Genomic DNA, 13,314 nt, shown 5'->3' with positions numbered 1-13,314 from the left:
AGCAGCTGGTGGATTCAAACTGCAGACCTTTTGGTTAGCTGCTGTAGCTTTTAACCACTGTGCCACCAGGGCTCCTATTCAACCACGAGAGTCCCTGGGTAGCGCAAACAGTTAAGCGTATGACTACTAGCTGAATGATTGGCAATTCAAACCCACCTGAGACACCTCAGAAGCCAGGCCTGGTAATCTGCTTCTAAAAGGTCACAGCCTTGAAAACCCTATGGAGCAGTTCTACTCTGCACACATGGGGTTGCCATGGGTAGGAATCAACTTGATGGCAACTAACAATAACAATTCAACCCCAAGTTCCCCAAAGGTCTCTGTGCAGATCAGAGTAAAAACCAATAGCCTAATATCAAAGCTGAGCTCTCCTAAGTAGCTGATCAAGATCATATCAAGATCTTTCTATCCTGAGTGAAGACTAACTCATTGTAAGGAATACTGTTATCGTCATGCTCCTTCCCCCACAGTGCGAAGTCCTTCTATATGGGGAAGGTTATATAGGGCCCCCACAACCAGAGATCTGTAATACCAGCCTCCACCTAAACTTCACCCATTCAAATATATATGCCAGGCACTATTTTAGGGCCTGGGAATACATCAGTAAACAAAAGAGACCAACTAGTGACCCAGGGAAAATGAAAAGTAGATATGCTGAGAATGTCTGGGAGCCCTTCTGCCAAAGCTTTTACAGTTATTTTTTTAGTGAAGATATATTTCCAGAATTCTGAAAAGCTATTTACACAAGCGGTAAATGGATAGCATTATTATCAGGGTTTTTTTTTTTTTTTTTTAATTTAAACTGGTACTTCAAAAAAAAAGCAAACATACAGAATTCAAAATCTTTCTTCTACTTTAGGGAGTAAAAAGGAAAAAAAATGGAATAAATAACTCAAAATAATTTTAGTAAACATTCATTAAATATTTTACACATCATATATATCTATATAGAATGTGCTCTTCAGAGATAATGGGTTTACATCAGATATAAAAGTATTTTTCTATATTTATTTTATATTCAGACCAAAACCTATGACCCATACATATAAAATTCTAATTTCCATATTGCTGGACCAAAAGGACTATATATAGGTTTTTATCTTCTTACAATATGCTCATATAAGTTTTTTTTTCCTTTTTTATCTCAAACTGTTTTCATGAAAGAACTATGCACATTAGCATATTGCTAAAGCATATTACAAAAGAGATGGGCAAGAACACCCTTAAGAAGGAGAGAGGGAGGGAAGGAGGAGAAAGGAAAGAAGGAAGGAAGGAAAAAAAGAGGGGATAAAAAGAAAAAGAGAGAAAGAACAAAATCAGATTTTATTCCTCTCTGGTAGTTATCTTCCTTTCCAGGGATAACTTTAAGTAATTGCTAACCCATCTCAAAGAATATTATACATAGTAAAGTTCCTTCATAAAGACTACTTTACCTGTAGAGTTTTCTCTAGTCTGCTTTTTTCTTTCATAAGTAAATCATATTCTCTATTGCAGTTTTGAATTATATTGTCTCTTTCCTCCAAATCACGTTCAAATCTTCTACATTCTTCTTTCCATTTCTGCTGGGAAGTCTGAAATGCTTTCTCCATCTCATTTGCCTTTCCTTGAAGTTCTGAATTCTGAGCTATTAAAAATACAAAAGAATAATGGTATATTTACAGCCATGAGTTAAATCACTAGGAGTCCAAAAACTTAGGCATTGGAGCTGATTTCACCATTTACAGTGTGATTTTAGGACAAAAATTTAACCTCATCATATCAGTAAACTTTTGAAAAGCTCAGTATCACTGAACCAATGTATTCTAGTATTTTCTCAATCAATTCTTCCACTTCATACAAAGATAAGTTTGCAGTTCAATGGTGTGACATATTCCTAAACCGTCTTCCAAGTTCCCACATGGAATGTAAGAATTTGGTGCTAGCTTTTGGGGAAGTTAGTAGATAAATCAAGCTGGCAGGAATGGTTCCCATATTTGGCATTTAGTATTTTTTTTTTTTATGCTACCTTCCTGTTTTGCCAGGATAGCAGTTTTTTTTTTTTTTTTTTGGCCTGGTTGGTGATCCTCTATTTTACCATCTACAGAGATTAAGCCTCCTGACTACAACTAGGAGGTGGAAGCAGCCCCACAGCAGGGTGCTCTTGGGAAGGGAACCTATGGTACTCACTGCCTCTAAACAGCTTTCATCTAACCCTCCCTTATTTTACTCTTCCACTGCTACTTCCATGGTGGCATAGTGGTTAAGAGCTTGGCTGCTAACCAAAAGGTTGGCAGTTCAAATTCACTATGTGCTCCTTAGAAACCTTATGGGGCAGTTCTACCCTGTCCTATAGGGTCACTATGAGTCAGAATCAACTTGACAGCAATGTGTTTTGGGCTACTCCCACACCCAATTCCAAACTTATCTGATACTGTCAGTTCATGAGCCTTCTGACTAAGAAGTGTCTGCCAGTTCTCCTCACTCCTGGCTTAGGACTCTGATGTTTCAGGTCTGCTAAATGAGTTATCCCTCATCCATTTGCTTCCTAGCTTCCAAAATTTTCTCTCTTGTCACTTCTCCTATTCCTTCAATCAATGTGAAATTATCTTTGTTTAATACTCTGAAACTCTGTTAGTTTGTTTTTAACTCCATCTTCTAATTTTTATTATACAAATGTTTGAAATTACAGAACATTGGAATTATTTTACAGTGAACACCCATATACCCACCACTTAGATTCTACAATTGTTAACACCGTGCTTTATCACACATCATCCAACTATTCGTGCATCAATTCATCTATCCATCTATCACTCCATCACACTTTTTGATGCATTTCAAAGCAAGCTACTAACATCAGTACACTTCACTCCTAAATAATTCAGCATGCACAGCATTAAACAGAGTTTTTAATTCTTTTGCAGGTAAAATTTACATACAGTAAAATGCATACAAATATTAAGTCTACCATTCAGAGAGACTGACAGGGATCCAGAGACTTGCCAAGTACACACACTCCAATAACTCAACCAAAAACCAAACCCAGGGCTCTTTGGTCAATTCCTACTCATAGCAACTCTATAGGAGAGAGCGGAACTGTCCCACGGGGTTTCCAAGGAGCATCTGGTTGATTTGAACTGAAGACCTTTTGGTTAGCAGCCAGCTCTTACCCACTGTGTTACCAGGGCTCTCATGTAACTCGAGCCCCTATCAAAATACATTTCCATCAACCCAAAAAGAGGACTCATGACTTTTCCTGGTCAGTACCAACTGTCAACCCAGCCCAGACACAATCACTTTTGTGAATTTTTTTCATCAAAAATAAGTTTTTCCTACCAAAACTTCATATAAATGTAATTGTACAGGACATCCTCTTGTGTATAAAATTTCTTTAACTTTGTGTAATTTTTTCCCAATTCATCCAAGTTGTTACAAGTAACAGTGGTTGGTTCCTCTTTACTGCTTTTGAGTATTTCACTGTTTGAATATAACAAATTATTTCTAAATTCTCATATTAATGGACATCGGTTTTTTCCAATTTAGGACTATTATGAATGGATTTGCTATGAAATTCTTAGCTGTTTTTCTTTCTCATAGGGAAATACCAAAGAGTAAAATTGTTAGTTCATAGGATAAATGTATACTTAGTTCACAAGAAACTACCAGGCTGTATTTCAAAGTGGCTATACCATTTTACACTCCCAATAAAAAAGTACAAGAGTTCAGATTATTCTTCATTCTCATCGACATCTGGTATTGACCGTCTTTTCAATTAGAGCCATCCGATAAGAGTGTGTAATTGGTGTGTACTGGTAGTCACGGTGGTTTACATTTGCATTTCCCTAATGACAAGTGACGATAAGCATTTTTACAGGCGGTTAATGGCCATTCCTATTTTTTCCTCTGTAAAGTATTTGTTAAAATCTTTTGACTTAAGACAATTAACTACCCATCTTCCTTGGACTTCAATTTCCTCATAGTAAATGAAGGTTATTACTTTTATAAATGTTGTTCCTTGATGCCACCAAGTCGCTTCTGACTCATAGTAGGCCTACATACGACAGAACGAAACACTGCCCGATCCTGCACCATTCTTACGATCATTCCCACGCTTAAGACCATTTTGCAGCCACTGTGTCAATTTATCCCATTGACAGTCTTCCTTTTTTTCACTGACCCTCTACTTTACCAAGCATGATGCCCTTCTCCACGGATTTATCCTCCTAATAACTTGTCCAAAGTACATGAAATGAAGTCTCAACACCCTTGCTTCTAATGAGCATTCTCGCTGTACCTCATCCCAGATAGAACTATTCGTTCTTTTGGCAGACACAGACACCATAATTCAAAGGCATCAATTCTTGTTCGGTCTTCCTGATTCACCGTCCAGCTTTCACATGCATATGATGCAAATGAAAACACCATGCCTTGGGTCAGGTGAATCTCAGTCCTTAAAGTAACATCTTTGCTTTCTAACACTTTAAAGAGATCTTTTGCAGCAGATTTGCCCAATGCAATGCATTCTTTGATTTCTTGACTGCTGCTTCCATTGGCATTGATTGTGGATCCAAGTAAAATGAAACCCTTGACAACTTCAATCTTTTCTCCATTTATCATGATGTTGCTTATTGGTCTAGTTGTGAGGAATTTTTGCTTTCTTTATGTTGGATATAATCTATACTGAAAGCTGTAGTCTTTCATCTTCATCAGTAAGTACTTCAAGTTCTCTTCACTTTCAGCAAGAAAGGGTGTATCATCTGCATATTGAAGGTTGTTAATGAGTCTTCCTCCAATCCTGATGCCATGTTCTTTTTCATAAAGTCCAGCTTCTTGGATTATCTGTTCAGCATACAAATTGAATTAGTATGGTTAAAGGATACAACCCTGACATATACCTTTTTTGACTTTAAACCACGCAGTATCCCCTTGGTCTGTTCGAACAACTGACTCTTGATCTATGTACAGGTTCTACATGAGCACAATTAAGTGTTCTGGAATTCCCGTTCTTTGAAATGTTATCCATAGTTTGTTATGATCCACACAGTTGAATGCCTTTGCATAGTCGATAAAACACAGGTAAGCATCTTTCTGGTATTCTCTGCTTTCGAGGATCCATCTGACATCAGCAATGATATCCCTTGTTCCACATCTTCTTCTGAATCCAGCTTGAACTTCTGGCAGTTCCTTGTTGATGTTCTGTTGCAACTGCTTTTGAATGAACTTCAGCAAAATTTTACTTGTGTGTGACGGTAATGATATTGTTTGACAATTTCTGCATTCTGTTAGATCACCTTTCTTTGGAATGGGCACATGTAGATCTCCTCCAGTCAGTTGGCCAGGTAGCTGTCTTCCAAATTTCTTGGCACAGACGAGTGAGCGCTTCCAGCGGTACACCCATTTGTTGAAACATCTCAGTTGGTACTCTGTCAATTCCTGAAGCCCTGTTTTTCACCAATGCCTTCAGTGCAACTTGGACTTCTTCCTTCAGTACCATCAGTTTCTGATCATATGCTACCTCCTGAAATAACTGTCAACTAATTCGTTTTGGTACGGTGACTCTGTATATTCTGTCCATCTTCTTTTGATGTTTCCTGTATCATTTAATATTTTGCCCATAGAATCCTTCAATATTGCAACTAAATGCTTGAATTTTTTCTTCAAATGCTGAGCATGAATATATATTTACATACATATTTAGACTATGCATTTAAAACAAAATTCCATTGTATTAAAAAAAAAAATCCTATGCAATTCTGCTGACCATTCATGGAGCAAGTGCTCTAAAAAAAGTGATTAACAGAAAAGAGGCCCTGTATAAGCAAAGCATTACTGAAAAAAAAAAAAAGAACAAAGTAGGAGCCTTCACACTACTTGATCTCAGAACCCACTACACAGCCACGGTACTCAAAACAGCCTGGTACCAGTGCAATGACAGACATACAGACCAAAAGAACAGAACTGAGAACCCAGACATAAATCCATCCACCTATGGTCAGCTGATTTTTGACAAAGGCCCAAAGTCTATTAAATGGGGAAAAGACAGTCTTTTGAACAAACGGTACCGGCAAAAATGAATGCTCATATGTAAAAAAATGAAACAGAACCCCATACTTCACACCATACACAATAACTAACTCTAAATGGATCAAAGACTAAATATAAAACCTAAAATGATAAGATCATGGAAGAAAAAATAGGGACAACGCTAATACATGGCATAAATACAATACAAACCATAATTAACAATGCACAAACACCAGAATATAAACTAGATAACTGGGAGCTCCTAAAAATTAAACACCTTTGCTCATCAAAAGACTTCACCAAAAAAGTAAAACGCCAACCTACAGATGGGGAAAAAAAAAATGTGACTATAATATATCTGACAAAGGTCTAATCTCTAAAATCTATAGTTCAACAATTCATCAACAATTAAATCCATTTAAAAAATGGGCAAAGGATATGAACAGGCACTTCACCAAAGAAGACCTTCAGCTGGCTAACAGACACATGAGGAAATGCTTGCAGTCATTAGCTATTAGAGAAATGGAAATCAAAACTACAATGAGCTACCATCTCACCCCAACATTACTGGCACTACGAAAAAAGACAAAATAACAAATACTGGAGAGGGTGCAAGGAGACTGGAACTCTTATGCACTGCTGGCGGGAGTGTAAAATGTTACAACCACTGTGGAAAATGATATGGCACCTCCTTAAAATGCTAGAAGTAGAAACACCATAATATTCAGCAGTCCCACCCCAGGAATATATCCTAAGGAAATAAGTGCTGTCACATGAATAGACATATGCACACCCGTGTTCACTGCTTTATTTGCAATAGCAAAACAGTGGAAACAACCTAAGTGCCCATCAACAGGTGAATGGATAAACAAATTATGTTATATACACACAATGGAATACTATGCAAAGATAAAGAACAATGATGAATCCACGAAACATCTCATGACAGGGATGAATCTGGAGGGTATTGGAGGATATTAGGCTGAGTGAAATAAGTCAATCACAAAAGGACAAATATAGTATAACACCACTATTATAAAAACTCCAGAAAAGGTTTATACACAGAAAAAAAAACCAATCTGTGATGGTTATAAGGGATGGGAGAAGCAGAGAGGGGAAATCACTAACTAGATAGTAGACAAGTGTTAACTTTGATTAACAACAAACCAAAAACCCTTTGCCATCGAGTCGATTCAGACTCATAGCGATCTTATAGGACAGAATACAACTGCCCCATAGAGTTTCCAAGGAGTGCCTGGCAGATTCGAACTGCTGACACATTGATTAGCAACCATAGCACTTAACCACTGTGCCACTTTGATTAAGAGAAAGATAATATATGATATAGGGGAAGTCCGCACAACTTGACCAAGACAAAATCATCGAAGCTTCCTAGACACATTCAAACACCTTGAGGGATCAAGTTACTGGGGCGGAGGGCTGGAGATCATTGTCTCAGGGGACATCCAGGTCAAATGGCATAACACTGTAGATAAAGAAAATGTTCTACATTCTACTTTGGTGAGTAGCATTCAGGGGTCTTAAAAGCTTGCGACTGGCCATCTAAGATACATTTATTGGTTCCATCCCGTCCAGAGCAAAAGAGAACAAAGAAAACCAAAGACACAAGGAAAATATTAGTACAAAGGACTAACAGACCACATGAACCACAGCTTCCACCAGCCTGAGCCCAGAAGAACTAGATGGTGCCTGGCTACCACCATGCTCTGATAGGGATGTTAACAGAGGGTCCCAGACAGAGTGGGAGAAAAATGTAGAACAAAATTCAAATTAAAAAAAAAAAAAAAATGACCAGACTGACTGGTCTGACAGACTGGAAGAACCCCAGAACACCCTACTAACTCAGAACTGAAGCCATTCCTGATGCCCACCTTTCAGCCAAAGATTGAACAGATCTATAAAACAAACAATACCACATCCAAGGAATGTGGTTCTTAGTTCAGTCAAGTACACAAGACCAAATGGGCAACACCTGCCCAAAAGCAAAGACAAGAAGGTACAAAGGAACAGGAAAACTGGATGAATGATCATGGGAAACCCTGCATGGAAAGGGAAAGGGGGAGAGTGCTGACAGAAATCAGGGATTGCAACCAATGTCACAAGATGATTTGTGCACAAATTTTTGAATAAGAAACTAATTTGCACTGTAAACTTTCACCTAAAGCATAATACAGTTAAAAAAGAAAAATATATATATACCTTTGGCCAGGGCAGTGATTAACAGAATTTAGAGTCCCTTTTCCCATACCTGCACAACACTAAAATAAATTAATATGAAGTAGATAGATGTTCACATAATTGCCAGAATACTTTACACGCCAAGTAAAGTCTATCAAAGGCCAGTCAGTGAATCAAAATTCTACCTCTGATCCTGTATGTATACACAACAGTGACAGTGATATACAATGATGTTACAACCCCAAACATGAGAAGAAATAGAAATAGTCTTACCACAGAGTTTTTCTTGGATCCTATGTGCCTCAGCTAATTTTTCTTCAGCAGCCCGTCTAGCGAGACCAGCTTCCTTTCTAGCGACAGCCAGGTCATATTCCAAGCTTTGTCGCAACGCCTCTCCTTTTTCAACCTCGGATCGCAGCTTGGCAATCTGGCCCTCATAGCTTGCCAGCTAAAAACAGATTTCTGATATCAGAAACCAATATTAAAATATGCCTCCAGTATTACGATATCATGCACTCAACACTTAAATTTTTTAGAGGAACTTGTTTCCATAATATTTACAAAATAAGCCAAGAATTTATAAACTTATACTTTCTGAAAAACCGCAAAAGAAGCACTAGTCTTATTCATCAGTTGACACTCATCATCTTATGTGAGAGAATCCACTAAAAAAAAATTCTTATATGAACTTCTTATTAAAGAGAAATCTAAAGTTTTAATCAGAAATAGTTATACCTACCACACCATACCCACTTGTTGTTGTTGTGTGCTGTCAAGTTGATTCTGACTCAGAGCAACCCTACAGGACAGAGCAGAACTGCCCCATAGGGGTTCCAAAGAGCAGCTGGTGGATTTGAACTGTTCACCTTTTGTTTAGCAGCCTGGACTCTAAACCACTTTGCCACCAGGGCTCCTATCATACCCATTAGGATGGCTATTATCAGAAAAACAGAAAATAACAAGTATTGGCAGGATGTGCAGAAACTGGAACCCTCATCCATTGCTGGTGGGAACGTACAACGGTGCAATCATTGTAGAAAACATTTTGGTGGTTCCTAAAAAAGTTAAACAATACAACTAACATATGACCCAGCAACCTCAAAAGGCGTGAATGAAGGGACTCAAACAGATACCTGTACACTAATGTTCACTGCAGCTTTATTCACAATAGCCAAAAAGTGGAAACAACCCAAGTGTTCATCAACAGATGCAGGAATAAACAAAATCTGGTATATACATACAATGGAACATTATCGAGCCATAAACAGAAATGAAGTTCTACTACATGCTACAACACGAATGAGCCTTAAAAGCATTATATGCTGAGTGAAATGAGTCAGTTACGAAAGGACGTATACTGCAGGATCCCACTTACATGAAATATCTAGAATAGGCAAATACACACAGCCCAAAGTTTATCAGTGGCTACCAGGGATGGGTAGGAAGGAGAAGTCGGGAGTTACTGCCTAGGAGGTGTTGAGTTTCTGTTTGGTGTGACGAAAATTTTTTAGAAATCAATAGTGATGAAAATGTAATTAGTCACTGAGTTGTATGCTTAAAAATGGTTAAAATGGCATTTTATCACAATATGAAAAACCTTTATTTAAAGAATATAATGATTTCCAATAATAAAAAAATTTACGTAAGTGAATGTCTTCAAAACACTTGTGGTTACAAAATAAGAACTTACAAATACCTGTTAATAGTTAAATTTTTAAAGAAAAGCACAGAACTACCTTAACGACAAATTCAAAGTAACTCCAGTGTTTGCTCCAGAACCACTCCGGCCCCCCGCCATGCGCCCGTTCCCTCTCCCCTAATAAAAATAAAGTTAACCCTGAGCATTCTCAGATGTGCCAGTCATTCCGTATTATAGGAACTACATCTCCCAGGTTTCCTTAACAACTGGCTCCTCAGTAAGTTTAGACAACAGGAAAGACCTATGGAGTACTTCAGGCAGGAGAAGAAGAGAAGCCAGGGTATTTCTACCTCAAGCATCTCTGTTTTCTTTGTGGCTGCAGATCCTTCCAGGTAATCCCTTCTTCTGTGGCCCTAGCTCTCTCCAAAAGATTCTGGCTTTCATAAACCTCAGAAGTAGAAGCACCTTCCCAACGCCATTACTCTCTGGGGTGCCTTGTTGTTTGGTGCCATCCTGTCAGTTTCAACTCGCAGCAACCCCATGTGACAGAGCAGAACTGCCCCATAGGGTTTTCTCGTAATCTTTATGGGAGCAGATCACTAGGTCTTTCCCCACAGACCCGCTGAATGAGTTCAAAGTGCCAACTTTTCGGTTAGCAGCCGAACACTTAACCATTGTGCCACCAGGGCTCCTTCTGGGTTGCCTTAACACACTTTGTCTTTTCAGCTCTTCTACTCATTAAACCCACTGCCACTGAGTAGATTCTGACTCATAGCTAGCAACCCATAAGAGAGAGCAGAACTGCCCCACTGCATTTCCAAAGCTATAATCTTTATAGAACCAGACCGACACATCTTTCTCCTGCAGAGCAGCTGATGGGTTTGAGCGGCTGACCTTTCAGCTGGCAGCTGAGCACTTAACCACTGCACCAGCAGGGCTCTGTTCAGCTCTTTTAGTGCCTGTATAACTAATTACCTCTATTAATGTCCCTTTATTGAAAGACTTAGAGTGGTGTCTGTTTTCCTGGCTCAACACTAATATTGCTCTTGCAATCAGAACCGGTCTCAAGAAGGGTTTCTGATACTGGGTGGCTAACCTAGTTGAGCCTTAACAGAGTGAAGACCTCCTTGCAGATAGAAATGGGATACTAGTGGTTTGTGGTATACGATAAATCACAATTGCTTAAGTTATTATGTGCAATTGTTTATGATGAAATACCAGTTGAAGGCAAACCTTTGGGAAATGAAGTAACCCTTGCACTTGACCGGTTATGTCAGTAGTGTTTACTATAAGGCTTGTGGAGTAGGAAGGCTAAATCTGACAATACCACGGATTTTGCAAAAACAAAATGATAATCTCAGGGCTTTAGAATCTCAGCTCAAGACAATAGAAAACCAGGGAACTTCTACAGCAACCTGAAAAGAATCTCATGTTTCTTATAGCCGCAGGGCAGACAAGGCTAGGGACCAGAACCATAATTTAATTATGGGGAATGCAGAATTAGAACACAAATTGAAAGAAGAGCCTTACCAAGTTTCTGATGTTAAGATAGTATTGGCTGGGCATTAGGCAGGAAGGAAGGACAAGGGATGAGGGCTTTTGGACTTAGACAAGTCTGAAAACCTTGAAGCCTAAATCTTGCCTGAACATCCTTTACCAACAAAAGCTGGCTCTCCTCTCTGTCTGAAGTAACTTGCCTTCCTTTGCTGGAAGACTTAGTAATGAACCATGCCTGAAGCAGCTGCCTTGCAGGAGGATTTGTAAAACCCATCTCCACCGCTGTCACTATAGACAGACTCAGATCTCAGTACGCCATGGGAGAAGAAATGCATAGTCTACTCCAGGAGAAAACAGCTTACGTAGCAAAACTATTGAAATATCTTGCAACTCTTATATTAGCAGGAACCTGGAGAACAGGTGTAGGCCTGATTTGGATTTAATAAGCTAGCTCTAAATGTTTGCTTAAGGAGTACCTGAGTAGTGCAAATAGAAGTGCTGGACAATTAACCACAAGGTTGGCAGTTCATACCTACCCAGAGGCACCTCAGAAGTAAGGCCTGACAGTCTGCTTCTGAAAGGTCATCACTGACTTGAAAACCCTATAGAGTTCAGTCTACTCTGCACACCTAGGGTTGCCATGAGTCAGGGTCAACTAGACAGCAATGAACAACAACAACAAACGTTTGCTTGGATAGATGACTGCAAATTCAAGTCAACATTTGGCCTACAACCATTTAATGAGGTCAAAATGCCAGTACTTTCCTTACACAATTTGGACATTTAAAGAGATGAGAGTAGTTTTATTATGTGCAACCACCTCCCTTTTTCCCAACTATACCCTCTTCTGGGGCAAAAGAACAATACTTTCCGTCATTAAAATGCTGCAAAATGCATCAGAGTGGGCAGTACACTAAAAATACAAATAAAACTGTCATATAACATTTCTTGTTATTTTAATCAGCAATTTTACTGCTCCTTAGATACCCTGAAAGAAATCATTTTATCATACATTTTTGATACACAGCCACTGAAGGCCTCACAATGTCTTATGTCTATGCGCCGATAAACACTGTGAGAGATAATAGTAGACAGTGAAGATAATGATGGGATATGTCACCAATGAGATGGGCTCCCCAATTTCAATGGCAATGATAGAATTTCAGAGCAGCAAAGGCCAAGTGGCGGGACTTAACCATTACAGACATGGTGAGCACAGTTACTGTACTGGGCAGCAGGAGTACAGGAACAATCATAGCATTTTGATCTCTAGGTATTTCTGGTGATGTTTCACTGATCATGGTATACCTACAAATTAAATAGATGGACAGCCTTCAAAAGCAGCACAGTATGATAGAAATATAATGCAAATCTTGTATGTCACAACAATAGATTTGAAGCACAGAACAATAATGACCGAAAAAGAGCAGAGGAGTTGTGGGATGATATAAAGGACATCGTACATGAAAAAAGCAGAAGGCCATTAAAAAGACAGGAAAGAAAGTAAAGATCAGAATGGATGTAAGCAGACTCAGAAACTTGCTCTTAAATGTCGTCTAGCTAAAGCGAGTGGAAAAATGATGAAGTCAAAGAGCTGAACAGAAGATTTCAAAGGGCAGCATGGGAAGAAAAAGTAGTATAATGAATGTGCAAAGACCTGGAGACAGAAAACCAAAAGCAAACAACACGCTTGGCATTTCTCAAGCGGGAAGAACTGAAGAAAAAATTCAAGCCTTGAGTTGCAATACTGAAGAATTCTATGGACAAAATATTGAATGATGCAGGAAGCATCAAAAGAAGATGGAATAGAGTTGCTGTACAAAAAAGAATTCATCAACATTCAACAATTTAAGGAAATAACATACGATCAAGAACAAATACTAATAAAAAGAAGTCCAAACTGCACTGGTAAAGAACAAAGCTCAAGGAAATGACAGAAGACAAATTAAGCTTGTTTTTTTACCTGTATTGAGCTT

General features: G+C 38.7%; 1 protein-coding gene across 7 annotated transcripts in view; it reads right to left on the bottom strand.

The window, feature by feature from the left end:
- Positions 1-13,314, bottom strand: part of CCDC171 (coiled-coil domain containing 171) — a 419,844-nt gene that overhangs the window by 377,966 nt on the left and 28,564 nt on the right. For all 7 annotated transcript variants that reach the window (XR_007518562.1, XM_049894821.1, XM_049894820.1 and 4 more), the window contains exons 4-5: positions 8,476-8,650; positions 1,434-1,624 (exon numbers count right to left, since the gene is read on the bottom strand). Coding sequence is in view for 6 of the 7 variants with exons in the window: in XM_049894821.1 (XP_049750778.1) it covers positions 1,434-1,624; positions 8,476-8,650 (366 nt within the window). In the remaining variant the exon portion in view is untranslated. The remainder of the gene's footprint in view (positions 1-1,433; positions 1,625-8,475; positions 8,651-13,314) is intronic.

This window comes from Elephas maximus, chromosome 9 (assembly GCF_024166365.1).
Source record: "Elephas maximus indicus isolate mEleMax1 chromosome 9, mEleMax1 primary haplotype, whole genome shotgun sequence".
Lineage (NCBI taxonomy): Eukaryota > Metazoa > Chordata > Mammalia > Proboscidea > Elephantidae > Elephas > Elephas maximus.
Note: the sequence above shows the minus strand (reverse complement) of the source record. Positions and strands in the feature narration are given on the sequence as shown.